This window comes from Megascapheus bottae, chromosome 14 (genome assembly GCF_031878675.1).
Source record: "Megascapheus bottae isolate mThoBot1 chromosome 14, mThoBot2.hap1, whole genome shotgun sequence".
In the NCBI taxonomy this organism is placed as follows: Eukaryota; Metazoa; Chordata; class Mammalia; order Rodentia; family Geomyidae; genus Megascapheus; species Megascapheus bottae.
In genome coordinates, this window is record NC_143522.1 from 3,027,054 (window position 1) to 3,043,920 (window position 16,867).

Sequence of the window (16,867 nt, forward strand, 5' to 3'; positions counted from 1 at the left end):
GCCATCCTCAGATGACATTGTGCACGCGCATGCGTGTGTGCACGTGTGTGTGTGTGTATGTGTGTGTGTGTGTGTGTGTATGTTGTATGTTGGTACTGGGGCTTGGACTCAGGATCTCATGTTCTTGCTTAGCTTTTTCTCTCAAGGCTAATGCTCTACCGCTTGAGGCATACTTCCCCTTCAATCTTTTGCTGGTTAATTGGAGATGGGAATATGTCTGTCTGATTTCTCTGCCTAGGGTTCAAACAACCAGTATAGGATCTCAGCCTCCTGAAGAACTAAGATTATAGGCATGAGCCACAAATGTCTGGCCTTTGAGATGACTTCTAAGGTAAAATAAGCTGATGAGAAAATGGTCAGGATTAAGGCATGCAAAGGTTCTGAGAAAGAGAAGCTCCTTTGAATCACTCAGTGGTAGGGTAGCTGAAGAGTCCCAGCCAAGGAGGAATGCCAGATAGAAGGATGAAGAAGTAGCAAGGACATGGCAGACGTGGGAAGAAGTTTGGACCTTGAAGTACCAAGACAAGTCTTTGAAGCATTTCAAGCAAGCATGAGTGATCAGATCATTTTCCACATTTAAAAGATCACTCTGTGATGGCAGGAAGAGTAGACCAACATAGGCTGATGAAATGCTTTTCTCCACGTTGGAGGAAAGAACAGGCAAAGTCTACCCACATGGCAATTATATCAAAATAGAGTTCTGGGCGCAGAGTCCATGTTCCTGTCCTCTCTACTTGCTTGTCTGTAAATTCATGTAATAGAGACACTTAAGCACCGACATGAATGAGTGTCTCGTATAAGTTCAGTGTGTAAGGGCAAGAAACATCTCTAGCCTGGGAAGGAGCCTGGGAAGAAACGTGAGCTCAGCCTTCACGCACTAGTTTTATGAATGGCTTTTACTACTACCCTCTGCAGAAAGAGCAAATGGAATGAGTGACCAAAACAGTCTCCTGCGGAGCCCAGCAAGCAAAACTGACATCACGAATCTCTTTTAGTTGTTGTTGTTGTGCTATAGATAAAATGAGCCAAGGAGTTATTGTACATTCATTTCTTCCATATCCCTGAGAAGTATCTATGGATTCCCAAGAAGTCTTTTAGCTCCCAAGACAATAGCTCAGTTACCCCAACAAAATATCTCTACCAGGTAGAACAGAGAACAAATGAGTCTCCCAGGGTACATTCCACCCTCACTGCTGCTCTTGTGACTGTGTGGGATGCTTGTCTGCCCAGCAGGATTCCCACTCCCTCTCCTGTCTTCTCACCATTCTGTGTCAGCTTGCTCTGGCTGTCAGACATTCCCTGATGATTAGTATATATGTGTGTGTGTGTATGTGTGTAATATATAGTGGTCAGGTCCATTCTTAGAGTCGGTCTCTACTGATATTTTACATGACTTAATTTTTCCCTTTGGAAAATTAAAATTTCCCTCTTTTTTTCTAAAATGGAAGTTGCTCCTCCTCCTCCTCCCTCTTCCTCCCTCCCTCCCTCCTCTCCACCCCCCTCCTCCTCCATTTCAGAACAGTGGAAACTCTTTACACCCCATTTACACCCTATGTATTAGGGTCACAGGTGTGATAGACCTCAGTGCACTACTGAGGATGTGTAGTCCTGTAGGTGAATCTCTTTAATTCTGGGTAGGAAAGGGAGTGTCCCTTCCCAGTGTCCCTGAGACAGCGAGCGAGCGAGACAGACAGGCTCTCCTGACTCCTTGATCTGGCATTATTTTCCTACACCTGTCTTCCTGCCAGACCTTTCCTGCTGCCATCTCTATCATCACCACCTTCAAGGTTGTGGTCATTTGAGCTCTTTTCTCATGGGTCTGCCCAAATTACATGCAGACATGGATAGAGGACAAAGGACTGACTTGTGGAGGGACTTCCCATGGGACCCAGAATCAGCAGATTCCCTGGTAGTTGGGAACATACAGTTTTTAGCTCAGGACATATACTTGAAAGGAAATTCCCAAATCCTACATGGGAAAATAGTCAACCTATGGGAAAACTATTTTCTTTCTTGCCATTTGTTCTTTTCATCTGAACTTACATGTATCTGTCAAAACTCGCAGAGAGCTGGATGTTAGTATCTCACACTCAAGAGACTAAGATCTGAGGATCAAGGTTCAAAGCCAGGCCAGGCAGGAAAGTCCAAAAGATGCTTATATTGAGTTTCCCATCAAAGAAGCAAGAAATGGAGGTGTGGTGGTTCAAGTGGTAGAGCACCAGCCTTGAGTATAAAAGCTATGAGAAAGCATCCACGCTCCAAGTTCAAATCTCAGTACTAACACCAAAAATAAACACCCCCTTTCAGAGAATTAATGATAAACCTGGCAATAGCTTCAGTAGAGAACCCCAATAAAAGATATTCAAAGGCACACATTTTGAAGCAAAAAAAATAGATAACAGGCTTTCCATATTGTTGATCTCAAAAGGATTTTTCTTGTTTTAAGATTTCTAGTATTGCTCTTGAAGTAAATACAAGTTGTGTTGTTCTCATGTTACCAGGTTTCCTAGATGGACATTAAATTCTGCCAAAATGTTGATAACCATGTCCTAAATGAAATATGTTTCCATCAAGCTCTTGATGATTGATTTTATTTAGCTTCTGAAAGGAAGGTTGGGGACATCATTGCCTGTCTCCGAGGCCAGCACCTGTACTGACTCAGCACCTGCGAGCAGTCACCAGGCTCTGAGCTGACTCAGGTGCAGTCAACGCCCTCGTCCCAGAGCTCACAAAGGCAGCTGCTGAGCCAAGTGCTGAAAGGAGCTTGCTGCATTCTCCTGAGCCACCTTCCTCCACTCCGGAGGAACTGTAAACTTGGCATTGACTTGGAGCCTTGTAAAGTGCTTTTGTTTCCCTGCGCTTTACAGAAATTCAAGTGTGTGTGTATTCACGTGTAGGCCTGTCATCACACCAACAGATTTCATTCTCTGGGCATTGTTCGCAGGATCCCAGCTTGCCTCTGTGCCCAAAGATGGAAGCCGCAGTCAATTATGGGATCCTCTGTGCTGTGAGTGAGCGTACTTGGGTGTCAGGGAGCTCTGGCTGCTACCCTTTCTCTGTCCCACTTCCCTCTCCGTAGAGGTTAGAAGGCCCAAGAGAGTAGCCAGAAGGGGGACAGCCAGGAAGCTGCTGAGCAAGAAGACAAAAAAGGGACCCGAGTCACGCAGAACACCCATCTCCACATCATCAGAGCTGCTGTGCCAAATGCTGTTACCAAAAAAAGTTATCAAAAAGCCCTTTAATAAGAAGAGGAGTAGTTGACATGCAGCCTGACAGCCCATTGCCAGGACTAGCATTGGCACAGGAGGAGAGGGGGTGGCCACCCCATCTCACTGGAGCTCCTAATGGGTGAACCATTGACTTTCATGTCAAGGCTGCTGTTGGCAGAACAGAAGCACAGTGACCTTTTCAGAGACTTGGAATTGGGTAGGTTTTATTTTAATCATACATTTGTATTAACGTTATTGTTCTGTTCTTTCCCTTTCACTAGATTTTAAGTTTCCTTAAGAATAGAGGGCCTGGCGTTATATTTTCAGGCAGCAGTTTGGCACATTTCTTTTTCTTCTTTTCTTTTTCTTTTTAATGAGCCTCATACCACAGGTCTCTTTAATAGTCATCTCCAGCTGTCCAGGTAGAAGCATAAATAGGTCAAAGTTTTTATAAAATAATCAGAAACATTCTCTGTGTGAAGCTTTGCTAACCAATATCTGTCTATCAGAAGAGCTTTTCTTATTAAGTAATTCTAAAAAAATGTTATTATAAAGGTGATATACCAGAGGCGTTACCATTCTGTAAGTCAGACAATGAGTACATTTCTTTTTGGATGATGCCATCCTTTCCTTCCCTCTCCAGAAGAGCCTTCTTTCCCTCCTTTCTTTTCTTTTCTTTTCTTTTCTTTCTTTCTTTCTTTCTTTCTTTCTTTCTTTCTTTCTTTCTTTCTCTCCTTTCCTTTCCTTTCCTTTCCTTCTTCTCTCCTTTTCTCCCTTGCCCTTTCCCTCCTTTTCTTCCTTCCTTCCTTCCTTCCTTTCTTCCTTCCTCCCTCCCTCCCTTCTTCCTTTCCTCCCTCCCTCTCTCCCTCTCTCTTTCCTTTCTTGTCATAGGGCTTGAACTCAGGTTCTGGGCACTGTTCCTGAGCTCTTTTGCTCAAGGCTACCACTCTACCACTTTGAACCACAACATCACTCTCAGTTTTCTGGTTGTTACTTGAAGGTAGAGTCTCATGGACAGTCTTGCCTTGGGCTGGCTTGAAAATCAAACCATGATCCTCATATCTCAGCTTCCTGAGTAGCTAGGATTACAGGAGTAACCTACCAGCACCCAGAACATAGAAAACTTTTGTAAGTTAGGATGAACTCTTGTGGACAAAACTAATACATTAACACACACACACACACACACACACATACACACACATTTTCCTTGTCAACTATCAAAGATCTATAATTTTTCTTGGCAATTGATCTTTAGGCTTAGCATGGATATCAGAGATATGTACCTAGAATAAAGAAGGCTGCTGACCTTTTCATCAAGATTTAGAGGGGGTTGGAGGCATGGCCCAGTTGGAAGAGTACTAACTAGCCAATGAGTGAAACTGTAAAGTACTGAGTCAAAGAAGGAGAAGAGGAAAAGGGAGAGGAAGGAGGAGGAGGAGGAGGAGGAGAAAAAAAGAAGAAATAAAGGATATGGTATAATGTGCCTCTGGAAATACCCTCTCTTGCAATATGTTTATTGTAAAGGTGACAAATAAGGATTATATAGGTAAGGCAATAAGTACATTTCTTTCTAAACAGTATTACCTCTCCCTCATTTTCTCCTGCTTACCCTTCCCTACTCTCTTCCCCTACAAGTTGTATAGTTCATTTCCAACATAGTGTCAAGTGAGTGTCTTTGTTGCATTAGTTCATCATTTCTCCTGCTGATTCTGTGATTCCCTTCCCCTTACACAGGTCAGATAAACTTATATAAAAGACAATGGGGGGCTGGGAGTTTGGCTTAGTGGTAGAGTGCTTGCCTAGCATGCACGAAGACCCAGGTTCAATTCCTCAGTACCACATACATAGAAAAAAGCCAGAATTGGTGCTGAGGCTCAAGTGGTAGAGCTCTAACCTTGAGAAAGTCCAAGGACAGTGCTCAGGCCCTGAGCTCAAGCCCAGGACTGGCAAAAAAAAAAAAAAAGACAATGGGTACAGAAAACTGAAACAGAAAGAAAATGTAGTAACTGCATATAGGACATAATGAGAACCTCTTATTTCCAATTCGTGGAGTTCATGTTGATAGGCTTCATTATGTATGGTCCTGCGCACTGAGCAGTGGGCTATTGGGACGCCCTGTGGATACCCTGTTAAGAATATCATAGACATATTCTAGTTATTACAAATGAGGGAAACCATGCAACCTACTTTTCTTTGGGTCTAGCTTGCTTCACTTAATATAATTTTTCCAGGTCTTTCCATTTCCTTAGGACTGGAGCAATGTCATTCTTTCTGATGGAAGCATAGAATTCCAGTGTGTGTGTGTGTGTGTGTGTGTGTGTGTGTGTGTGTGTGTGTGTGTGTGTGTGTGTGTGTATCACATCTTGATTCATTCATCTACTGAGACCATCTGGGTTGGTTTAATGAACATGGTTGTGCTGGTAGCTTTAGCATGGACATTTGGGTAAATGCTCAGGAGTGGAATTTCTGGATCCTAGGAGAGCCTATGTTTAGTCTTTTGCAAAAACTCCATACAACTTTCCAGAGTTACACTCCTTTTTAATAGTAATATTTGGTGGGTAACATAGGATAGGCAGTATTGGTATGGCTTGGGCATAGGTAGAGAAATGGCAACAAGCAGGAACTTCCTGTTCCTTTAACAAAACTGCCTGGACCAGGTTCCAGGACCAACACTACATTGATTAACAAAGGGATTAGTGTTGTCTTAGATGCATGAGCCAGGCTTCCATCTTCCAGCTGCCATGGACCTTTACCTGTTTTAAGTAGAACTGTCAGATGTACTGAGTTAAGCTACTGGAATGGCTCGGAATTCCAGAAAAGCAATAATGTTTACAAAACCCAGGAGGGACAGCACATTGGCAGCATTACAAAAGGGACTGAGCTTGTATCCAGGAAGAAGTGGCTGGCTGCCAGTCATCATCAGGTTGGAAAATACCAACAGCCATCCACTCTTCTGACCCATGGTGGGAACAGCAAGAGCACAGGGCACTTTTTGTGCTGGGTTTTATTGGTAGGAATTAAAAGAAAAACATTGTATAGAGTGTATCTAAAGATAAAACAATATTTTGGTATAGATTGTTTGCTACCTTCTTGGTAAGACATTGGCCCACTAATGTTTTCAAATATACTCACTTGCTCACTTATTTGGTACCTAATCCAGCAATATCAGCTGGAACAAGTTTCATTTGATTTTTATACTTCCCATCCAAAAAGCCATGATAACTATTACTGAGACAGGTGCAGCCGTCTCCAGAGTATCAGCTTCCTTCCAAAGTTTTAATGATGAAAGAAAAAAGGAGAGGAAGGCTGAAAAATGGAATTATAATGACTGTGGAGAACACCTGATGTCAGACAGGCCAGTTGGATTCTGCTCCAAACATTTCCAGAAAAAAAAAATCATGTTCCTCTTAGGAAAGGAATTGAATAATTTAAAAAAATTTAAATGATGGGCCGGGAGTTTGGCCTAGTGGTAGAGTGTTTGCCTAGCATGCACGAAGACCCGGGTTCGATTCCTTGGTACCACATACTTAGAAAACACCAGAAGTGGTGCTGAGGCTCAAGTGGTAGACTTCTAGCCTTGAGAAAAATCCAAGGACAATCCTCAGGCCCTGAGCTTAAGCCCAGGACTGGCAAAAAAAATTTTTTAATGATCTTTTTCTGCCAGGCATCAGTGGCGCATGCCTACAATCCTAGCTATTCAGGAGGCTAAGATCTGAGGATAACAGCATGAAGTTAGCCTGGGCAGGAAAGTTTGTGAGACTCTTATCTCCAATTAATCACCAAAAACCTGAAGTAGGGCTGTGGCTTCAGTGGCAAAGCACTAGCTTTGAGCAAATAAAATCTCAAGGATAGTGTCCAGGACCTGAATTCAAGCCCAAAGATCAGCACCCCACCAAAAAAAAGATTTTTTTTCATATGATGGCTTACTTTTATTGGTTCTGCTTCTGGCTGACAGCTCTTCAGGCATTTGTAAATATTAGCAGCATCCTTCTGTCATCCCCAGTGGACCCTCAGTTGTTGGAAGTAAAGTCAAGTGACTGAATGGAAAGACTTACAGGCTCTTCCCAAGCCATCACTTTTCTCCCCCTTCTCTTAGCACCTGTTCTGGGTGCATTTCTCAGGCACTATTATTTTTTTCTACCTCCTTAGAAGTGAAGAAAAGAAAGTCTCATGAGCCCATACTAGTAATTCCTAACTACTCAGGAACTGAGACCCGAGGATCAAGGTTCAAAGCCCAAACAGACAGGAAAAAAGCAGGAAGTGAGAGTGTGACTCAAGTAGGAGAGTACCAACCTTTAGTGAAGAAATTAATGGGCAAGAACATGAGTCCCTGAATTCAAGTTCAGTATGGAAGGGGAAGCAGGGAAAGAAGGGAAGGGGAGAGGAAAGGAGGGGAGAGAAGGGAAGGGTGATGCAAGGACCCTTTTGTGATAGCAAAAACATGTGTGTGTACATAGATGCACCTGTAGCATGCACATAGATTCATTTTGTTAGCCCCAGAGAGGACATGGCAAGCTTGACCATGCACCATGGCGTGCTTGACCATCATGCCAGAGACCCACGCTCCATTCTGTGACTTGACCTATTTCTCCACCCTCCTCCCTAGGACTCTCTTTATAGCCATATAATGCCTCTTTCTCATTTGGGTGGCCTCCCTGGAACACTGACAGAATGTCCTGTGGCTTCCTTTCCTTTCCTTTCCTTCTTGGTTTGGCAGTGTGAGCTGCTAACTGTCTACCTTTTGTCTCATATCTGAAAAGGAAGGAAAGAAGAAGCCAATAGTTGAATCTTAACTGTGAGGTAAAAAATGCAGTGTTTTCTGACTCCTGGAAGAAAACGTTATAAGACTAATTGCTCTATTTATATAACCAGTCCCCTCTTATGAAATCAGACACATTTTGAAAAGGAAAGAAAAATCCTTTTTACCAGGGCATACATTTTAATGAGTTTCAAAGTACATTTGGATCCTGTTATCTCCAGACCCACAAATACACTGGGTGAGTTTCAACTCTATCATCTGGAACATCCAATGACTGAAAACCCAAGTCTCCTGTGTTACAGCGGAGTAGTAGAGCCCACAAGTCAGGAACGTCCCTACATCTCACATGGATTGGCACGGAAGTGCTCTGTTACACACGTGCATGCATACGCTAGGCCCTTTAGTGCTTTTGCTCAAGGCTGGTGCTCTGCTACTTGAGCCACACCTCCACTTCTAGTTTTATAGTAGTTAATTAAAGAGTCTCAGGGACTTTCCTACCTGCTGCTGACTTAGAACCTTGGTCCTCAGATCTCAGCCTCCTGAGTAGCTAGGATTACAGGTATGAGCCACAGCACCCAGCTCTGTCTCCCTTCTGTCAGTAGCACAGGAGGACAGAGCCTGTGTGTTCCTTCTTTTATTTTAAGATGCTCTTAGGAACGGTTACTGTCAGGAAGTTGGTTTTTCTAAGGGTTATTCCACCTGCTCTCTGGTTGGGTCTGAGACTAAGAGCAAGCAGATCTTGTTTTGTCTTTTCCTGGCTACAAGGTAGAGCAACAGGGACACCAGATAAGCCTCAGGGTAAAGGCTGACATCAGGTTTTATTCTCTTTCTCTCAGAGCTGTGGGGTAGAACAAGATGGACCTACATGCGAATTTAAAAAGATACTATTAGCAGTACTGTTTCTTGAGGTCTTTCTTTGTGCTGGGCATGTTACATTAATTTTTCTCATGGACTCACCATGGTCTGTTAAGTACAAGAAAAGTCTTTCTTTCATAGCTGAGGTTTTGAGGCTCAGAGAAGTTACGTGCCCTAAGGCCACATAGCCCCTCAGTGTTGGAGCTAATATGCAAGCACAAAGAGTAGAATAGTGGACCCTGACCATATGTGGGTAGACCACTGTAAACTTTAGGCATTTATTCATGGTTTAGAGGAGTGGTTTGAAGACCAGCTAGAGCAAGTCCAACCTACATTTTCATACTTTAAAATTGCCCGTCGGAGGGAACGCGGCTTAATGTCTTTTCCTGAGCAACCGCTTCTCTGATCCAGGTAGGCCTCTATTTTCTTTAGGAGCTGCACCTTTCATTCCATTTTCATGAGAACTGTAGAAGTAGGAGAATGCAAAAGGAACCTGTGAGGGTGGGGACCAGTAGCTGACGCCTGTAATCCTAGCTACTCAGGGTGCTGAGATCTGAGGATCATTGTTCAAAGCCAGCCCAGATCGAAAAGTCCATGATATTCTTATCTGCAATTAAACACCCAAAAAGCCAGAAGTAGAACTATGGCTCAAGCTAGCCTTGAATGATAAAGCATCAGGGCCCTGAATTCTAGCCACAGTACTAGCCCAAAGAAAAATAGAAAACAAATCCTTGAGAGCAGGTTCTCCTATGGAAATACCCTCTTCTGCCCTGCAGGGTGGGACTTCCACTTGAAGTAGAGTCAGACTTTTCACCCAGGGCCTTTTACCCACTCTCCAAAGTGCTCTTATAGACCTAGGAGACTCTCTGCTTCCTCTGGTAAACGTGTGCAGAATCCTTCGTGCAGTCATGTTTTCCTTGGGGATGACTTTCTGGTTTGGACCACAGTCAGGGAGAAGGCCAGATGAGGTGAGCAAATCTGAATAGCAGCCTTAGACGAGGATGAACAGAAGTGCTGTAAACAGCAGTGTGTAGTTAGCTGGCATTTGTGTCTCATTATGGACATAAGCAGTTGAGAAGGTTTTCTGCAAAAGCATTATGCTGTTCCCTCTCCACACATACAGCCCTTCCAGCAATGAGGGGGGTATCAGGGAGTCCTGTGCCTGCAGCCCCCAAACTCTGTTCTCTTAGCACCTCTCAGGGAGTCCCACTCCCCAGTATTCATCCTTCATCATCTTCATGGCCCCATCTGCTGCCACTCTGGCTTTCTCTCTATGGCAGTGGTTAGAAGCATAAACGTCAGAAAGCTGTACCAGCCAGCTATCAGACAACAAGGAATGGCAAGAGTGTGGCTGATGGCAGAGTTCCTGAGCAGCCCCTGAACGGCCCCAGGCCGTTCCTATGAAGAAGGAACACAAGCCTAATGTTCTAGAATACGCCATTTTCCCAAAAAGGTTGGAAAGCCCGACTTTCATGCGACATGACATTTCTTAGCTTTTAAATGTTTGATAAGTAATTGAAAATACTTTTGCACATTTGTGTAGACTAAATAAAATGTAGGCTTTTGATGGATCTAAATACCCACACATATATCCTCAGCCTTCCCCTCGAAGCCTATGCCAATATATTGAAAAATCAAAACAAAACTACTTTGTTATCCAAAAGGATAATCAAAACTCCTAAGAGAAAGTATCAGGTTAGTGAAAGGGTTAATCTCTGTCCCCAATTCCAAGGATGTAGAGTTCAGAGGAGGAACCACTGGGATATTGTCAGCTTGTCCATGGGCAGTGCCTCTGCCATGGTGCCCGGTGGATGCTTAGATTCACTGCCAGGACAGGAAAGAATGGTCAAAGTCTCTCAGACAACAGGGCTTTTGCCACCCTGGCATAAAAAGCCCTGCACTGTTCCCCCGGCCCAGCTGAAGTTGTATCCAACCATTCACAAGATGTCTTCTATTCCCATCAATGACAGATCAGGAAATTTCCCACAAGCCATCTGGGACTGTTCTGTCATCCCTATCTTCAGAGTTTTTGTTTATCTTTTTAGTTTTTTTTTCTTTTTCATTATCTTTAGGTAGTTGAACAAAGGAGTTGTCATTTAACAGAGCAGTTTATGAAGACAGCACATCTTGATCAGTGACACCACTTTTGACATTCTCATCCATCCCTCCCTGATTCACCCCTTCCCTCACTCTTCTTAGTTTTATCGTATATACATTGGATTCTTTTTTAAAAAATAATAAATTCATTTTTTATGTTGTAAAGGTAATGTACAGAAGAGTCACAGTTATATAACTCAGGTAATGCGTACACCTCATCCCTTGTTTCCACAAAGTTTTTCCTCCTAACCACGCCCCCCGCCAAGTTGTGTAGTTTATTTTCAACATACTATCTAGTGGGTAATAGATGGTAAAAGACAAGAAATGATACCTGGACATAATAAATTAAACAGGGCTCTAAACATTCCCACAGGGAGACCAAAGGAGAGGATCACAATGAGTCAAAAGCTATGTGCATATGATCATAGAAAATTGTGGGTTTTGTTATTTGGGTTTTGGTTTGGGGTTTGGGCTGTTTTTCTTTGTTGTTGTTATTGTTTTCTTTCTTTGTCACTGTTTTTGACTTCTGTACCTTTTGTCTTGTACGTAACTTTAACTGTTTGGGGGAGAGCAAATAGATGCGGCAATGCTTTTGTTTTTGTTTTTTCCAATATTGTCATTTGTATTAGAATCACAACTGCTACATTCTGCTGACTCTCCCATGGAGAAAATCTCATTCTGTTTTATAAGCATTTTCTCCTTTGTACTGAACTAAAAGTTTATCCTGGGAGATCGTAAGCAGTAGGAATATAAATTTGGGAAAGGCTGTCTGTCATTAATTGTCAATAAATCTGTTTTAGGGGCTGGAAGTTTGGCCTAGTGGTTGAGTGCTTGCCTGCATGCAGGAAGACCCAGGTTCGATTCCTCGGTACCACATACATAGAAAAAAGCCAGAAGTGGTGCTGAGGCTCAAGTGGTAGAGCTCTAGCCTTGAGAAAGTCCAAGGACAGTGCTCAGACCCTGAGTTCAAGGCCCAGGACTGGCCAAAAAAAAAAAAAAGATTTAAATAAAAAGTTTAAAAATGGGGCCAGGAGTTTGGCCTAGTGGTTAAAGTGCTTGCCTAGCATGCACAAAGACCCAGTTCGATTCCTTGGTAACACATGCATACAAAAAAGCCGGAAGTGGTGCCGAAGCTCAAGTGGTAGAGCTCTAGCCTTGAGAAAGTCCAAGGACAGTGCTCAGGCCCTGAGTTCAAGCTCCAGGACTGGCAAAAAAAAAAAAAAAAGTTTAAAAATGGTTTTATCCAAGGCATTTTTTGAAGTGGAAAAGTAAATTAGTTATAACATCTTTGAAATAAAACCTGTATTCTCAGAGCTGAAGACCTGGTTCAATTCCTCCATACCATATACATAGAAAAAAGCCAGAAGTGGTGCTGAGGCTCAAGTGGTAGAGTTCTAGCCCTGAGAAAAATCCAAGGACAGTGCTCAGGCCCTGAGCTTAAGCCTAGGACTAGCAAAATAAAAAACTATATTCTGGCCATGAAAAGTGAATTTTTCTATATGGAAAGTGTTTTTTTAAATAAAAGTAAAAAGGCCATTTTGAGATAACAGTTTGCCCAAAATACTTTCATAGGAGCTGAGCACCAAGGAATTTCCTGATTGATAGGAAGAAAGCATTTATATACCTACATGGCTTGAATGTGTGGAATTGCTTAATACTTGAGTTTTATGAAACAACAAATTATCATTCAGTAAGACCTACTTCAAAATGAAAGTGGGTCATCTAGGAGAAAATAAAAGTTTTCATCCACGCCTGTGGGATCTTTGCTGAAGAAAGCCAAATAACCAACTTTGCTTTTCTTAGAGCCAGAACACAGAACTTTTCAGTTTTTTTCTCCACCCTTTCTGCATCTTCACATAGGTACTCAAAAACAATGACTCACTCTTCTCCCTGTGGTCTTGTGAGAGAGCAGGAATCCTAGCCAGCTGGACAACTCTCTCTCTCTCTCTCTCTTAAAAAAAAATGGCACAGCTGTCCATAAAAGTAGCCCCATTCATAAGAAGCTCGCTGTCCACGACTGCAGCAGTAGACACAGGCACGCTATATCATAAAGAGCTTCTTTTCTTCAAAGAGGAAAGAAAAAGCCACACTGTGTGTATAGAAAAGGAGCATGGACCCGCCAGCCTTCTTGTAGTAGCCATGTCTGCAATGGAAGTAGGAAAGACCATTAGTCCACATGGGCCACTGCATTTGTGAGGGCTGAGCTCCCCTGGGTGGAAAATCCAACTAGCTAAGTCAGATCGACCAGAACACCCCCGCCAGGGCTGGCACCCTCCAACTTGTCCCACTGCTGCTGTGTATGCATGAATGATTGACACTCTCTCTTGCTCTCTCCTAGTTCATGACAAAGAACCCCACCATGCGTCTGGGCAGCCTCATGCAGGGAGGTGAACATGCTATCTTGAGACATCCTTTCTTTAAGGAAATCGACTGGACCCAACTGAACCATCGACAGGTAGAACCGCCTTTCCGACCCAGAATCGTAAGTGTCAAGACCATTCCAGTAGACTGTCTCCTTTCTTCAGATAGCCAAAGACCACTGGGCAACTGGTCACCCTTGAGGGACTAGAAGGTCATCTGGAGAAGCTGGGCTCTTTGCCCCTTGAGATAACATCTCTCTGTATGTGCCCAGGTTACTTTTTTTTTTTTTTGATTGATTATAAAACTTGAACTCATGGCCTGGATTTTGTCCCTGAGCTCTTTTGCTCAAAGCTAGTGGCTCTACCACTTTGAAACCCAGCTTCACTTCTGGCTTTTGAGTGGTTAATTGGAGGTAAATGTCTCATGGAGACTTTTCTGTCCAGGCTGGCTTTGAATGGCAATCCTCAGATCTCAGCCTTCTGAGTAGTTAGGATTACAAGCTTGAGCCACCAGTTCCCAGCACCCAGGATACTTTCCATAAACTTTTCTCTTTCTTTGGCTGGCTCTGTCTTAACTTGAATTTAAATCTCTCAAGGATGCATGGAATGTTCCAAATCACCCCCAGAGAGCTGGCTAATCAATGTCATTGTTCCTAGCCAATTTCCTCATGATTCTGAGGATACTACTTGTGCCTTTGAGAAATCCCAAGAAAGTAGAGAGTGTGGGAAGTATTCCTGCACTGAGCTTTGCCATTTTTCTTGAAGAATCCCAGTCTGCTATAATGCTACAAAGTAGAAGTGAGACCCAAACACATAGAGACTTTTGGGTGAAATACCAAGGGTTGCCTCTCCAAGCCCATACAGGTGAGCAGGGCACTCTGGCTCATGGTTCCTAGCTTAAGTTCCTGTTCATCTGTGGGTCAGAAGATCTAGAGCAGAAAGCCAGAGAAGGGAGGCTGGCAATAAACCAAGAGTTTCAGGAAGGAGGAATGGTCCAAAGGTGGAAGAAAATATCAGTGAATCAGGTAAGAAAACTAAGAAGTCTAACACTAGTGGAAAACGATCTCTTCAGATGTACAATAAACAACTTTTCCAAACAGATGGTTTAATCTCCGAAGATTCGAACACCAAGTAGCCAAAGATAAAGCCATTTCCTTCAATGGACAAACCTTTCCAGCTCCTCTGGGACTGAAGAGAACTTGGCTTTTAGGCTGGAACTCATGGTCCTGTCTAGAGGCCAGCCCAGTCAGGTAGCATCAGAGTGCTGAATGGATTGACGTGCAGTTTTCCTCTGAGCTTGGGAGTCTTTCAAGAAGAGTTCTTCACAGATATAGAATTGTATCAGGGCACAGATGAAGCGAGTGTGACCTTAACCTCCTGTTGACAAATCTGAGCTCATATGTCCCTCACTTGGCTGTTGCCAAGTGGCATCTTGGTGAGATGGAGAATAAAGGGTGAGCGATCCAGCCAGTTTGGGTGACCAAATTAATTCCTTAGCCTCCTAGTCCAAATAGGCCTACTTGGCAAGATTTCTATAGGATGAGTGAATCTGTGGTGGTTACCAAATATCCTAATAAGACACAATGCAATACACTTGCTGTAAAGCACTGTTAAATTATAAGGATCATAACTATCAAACAAGTGGCAGAGCTGTTCTCTGAAAATTGCAGGAATAGTCCCTTGCAAGATGAGTAAGCCTCAAGTGCATGGAATCTGATCATGTTTCCTTTTCTCCACAGAAATCTCGAGAAGATGTCAGTAATTTTGACCCTGACTTTATCAAAGAAGAGCCTGTTTTAACGCCAATTGCTGAGGGACACCTTCCGATGATTAACCAGGATGAGTTTAGAAACTTTTCCTATGTGTCTCCAGAATTGCAACCATAGCCTTATGAGGAGTGAGAGATGGAATAAGCATTAGAAGGGAATTGAGACTCTCCAGGAATTTCCATTGTGGGAACTCCTCACTATCCGCCTTAGAACAACACCAACTTGACCTTCCAGGATCAAATGTTCACAACTCTACAAAAGACAGGATATCAAGAGATCAAGGATTTTAAGTCTCAAGAGACCCATGGTACTGGAAGTTGCTGATCCCGAAGTAAGATTTTATAAAGACATGTACCACACAACCTATAAGTTTCCATGGCTGTGTCAGACGAGCTATTGATATGAGCCAAAAGAAGAAGACATAGGAAGAATAAAGCTGTTTGTAGAAATCCTGAGCCAAATAGGCTTTTTCCTTTTAGAAACAATCAAGACTTTCTGTGGGCCATTTCATGCTCTTCTTGAAGCCAATGAACCATGTCACAGTCGCAACAAGACTCTCAATACTAATGAAGAAGTTAAAGGTCTTTCTGAGAAAACGAATGGTTTTCCAAATCAAATCATTTGTACTGAAGAAACAACAACAAACTGACACTTGAAAAGCCATCTCCCAACTTAAATCCCAGAATTGGGCATCAAGACAGTTACCATAGCTTACTCTTCTTGACTTTCATTGACTAGATATTTATTGAGCATCGGTGGAGTATCCATAATGCGTCATTACACCCCAGTTACATCAGCAGTTAGAGGTGCCTTCACGAAGCTTTCTGTGGCTCTGGGTTACACTCATTTATTTACCTGAACGGTGTTTGCATTCTGTGAAATGCCTCTCCACATTGTACATGCCAGCCTTCTCTGTCTACGCATCCTCTCTAGTTTTCACAGAAGAATCACCACCACAGCAGCACAGCCAGCAGAAGAGATTATGGTGCATGCCACAAGCTGCCGGACCTGTGGAGTCCGATTGCTGTCTATGTCGTTCCCAGCTCTTTGGTGAAAAAAATCGCACGCCATCCCTGTCCAGGACCTGTTGTGTAGCTTAGCCATTCATAGTTTATTTATGTGTTCAGAGACAAAGAAGTCTGTTTGATATACACTTCAATGATTAGGAATGGATCTCTTGTAAACAGTGCTAGAGAAAGGACAGACCTTACCATGTATAACCATGTATGCAATTGGAGAATTTTATCTGGCTGGAAATAAATGCATTTTGTAACAAAAGACTTTATTTGGAAGGATGTGTTTTCTTCACCACTAGGAGAGTAGATTTCGCATCAGAATTAAAGCTTTGAAGGTGGGGGCATGCCTCCATTCATTCATTCATTCATTCATGGCTTTAAACATAGTGGATGATCCCTTGACTAAGGGCAAACTCCTGAGAGGAGGATTTGACGTTAGCTTCTTATGACCCTGAAGTAGACACACAGAGCCTGTCTTAGCCAATGCTTCTGTTCTGAATAGGGGCAGTGACCCTCTGGGTAATGTTGCAACAGACTAACCCTCAAGGTCTTTGGCCTGTATGTTTATTATTTCTCATTCACATAGAGTGTATGTCCATTGCCCTCCTCTGTCTTCTTCTAACTCGACCATTTAGGAAGTGTATCTCTGGGACTAGGACGCAGCTCAGTGGCAAAGTTCTTGTCTAGCAAGCGCAACATACTGGTTTGATCCCCAGTAGAAAAAAAAATATGTTTTTAAAAAAGAAACAAAACCCAAACAGAAAGTGTATTTCTGAAGGTCACCATAGTAAGGGAAGAA

General features: G+C 43.0%; 1 protein-coding gene across 1 annotated transcript in view; it reads left to right on the top strand.

The window, feature by feature from the left end:
- The window catches only part of Prkch (protein kinase C eta), a 217,425-nt gene extending 201,105 nt beyond the window's left edge, over positions 1-16,320 (top strand). The window contains exons 13-14 of the mRNA XM_090344237.1: positions 13,262-13,405; positions 15,023-16,320. Coding sequence (XP_090200363.1) covers positions 13,262-13,405; positions 15,023-15,169 — 291 coding nt within the window. The 3' untranslated portion in view covers positions 15,170-16,320. The remainder of the gene's footprint in view (positions 1-13,261; positions 13,406-15,022) is intronic.
- Positions 16,321-16,867: the final 547 nt, after the last annotated feature.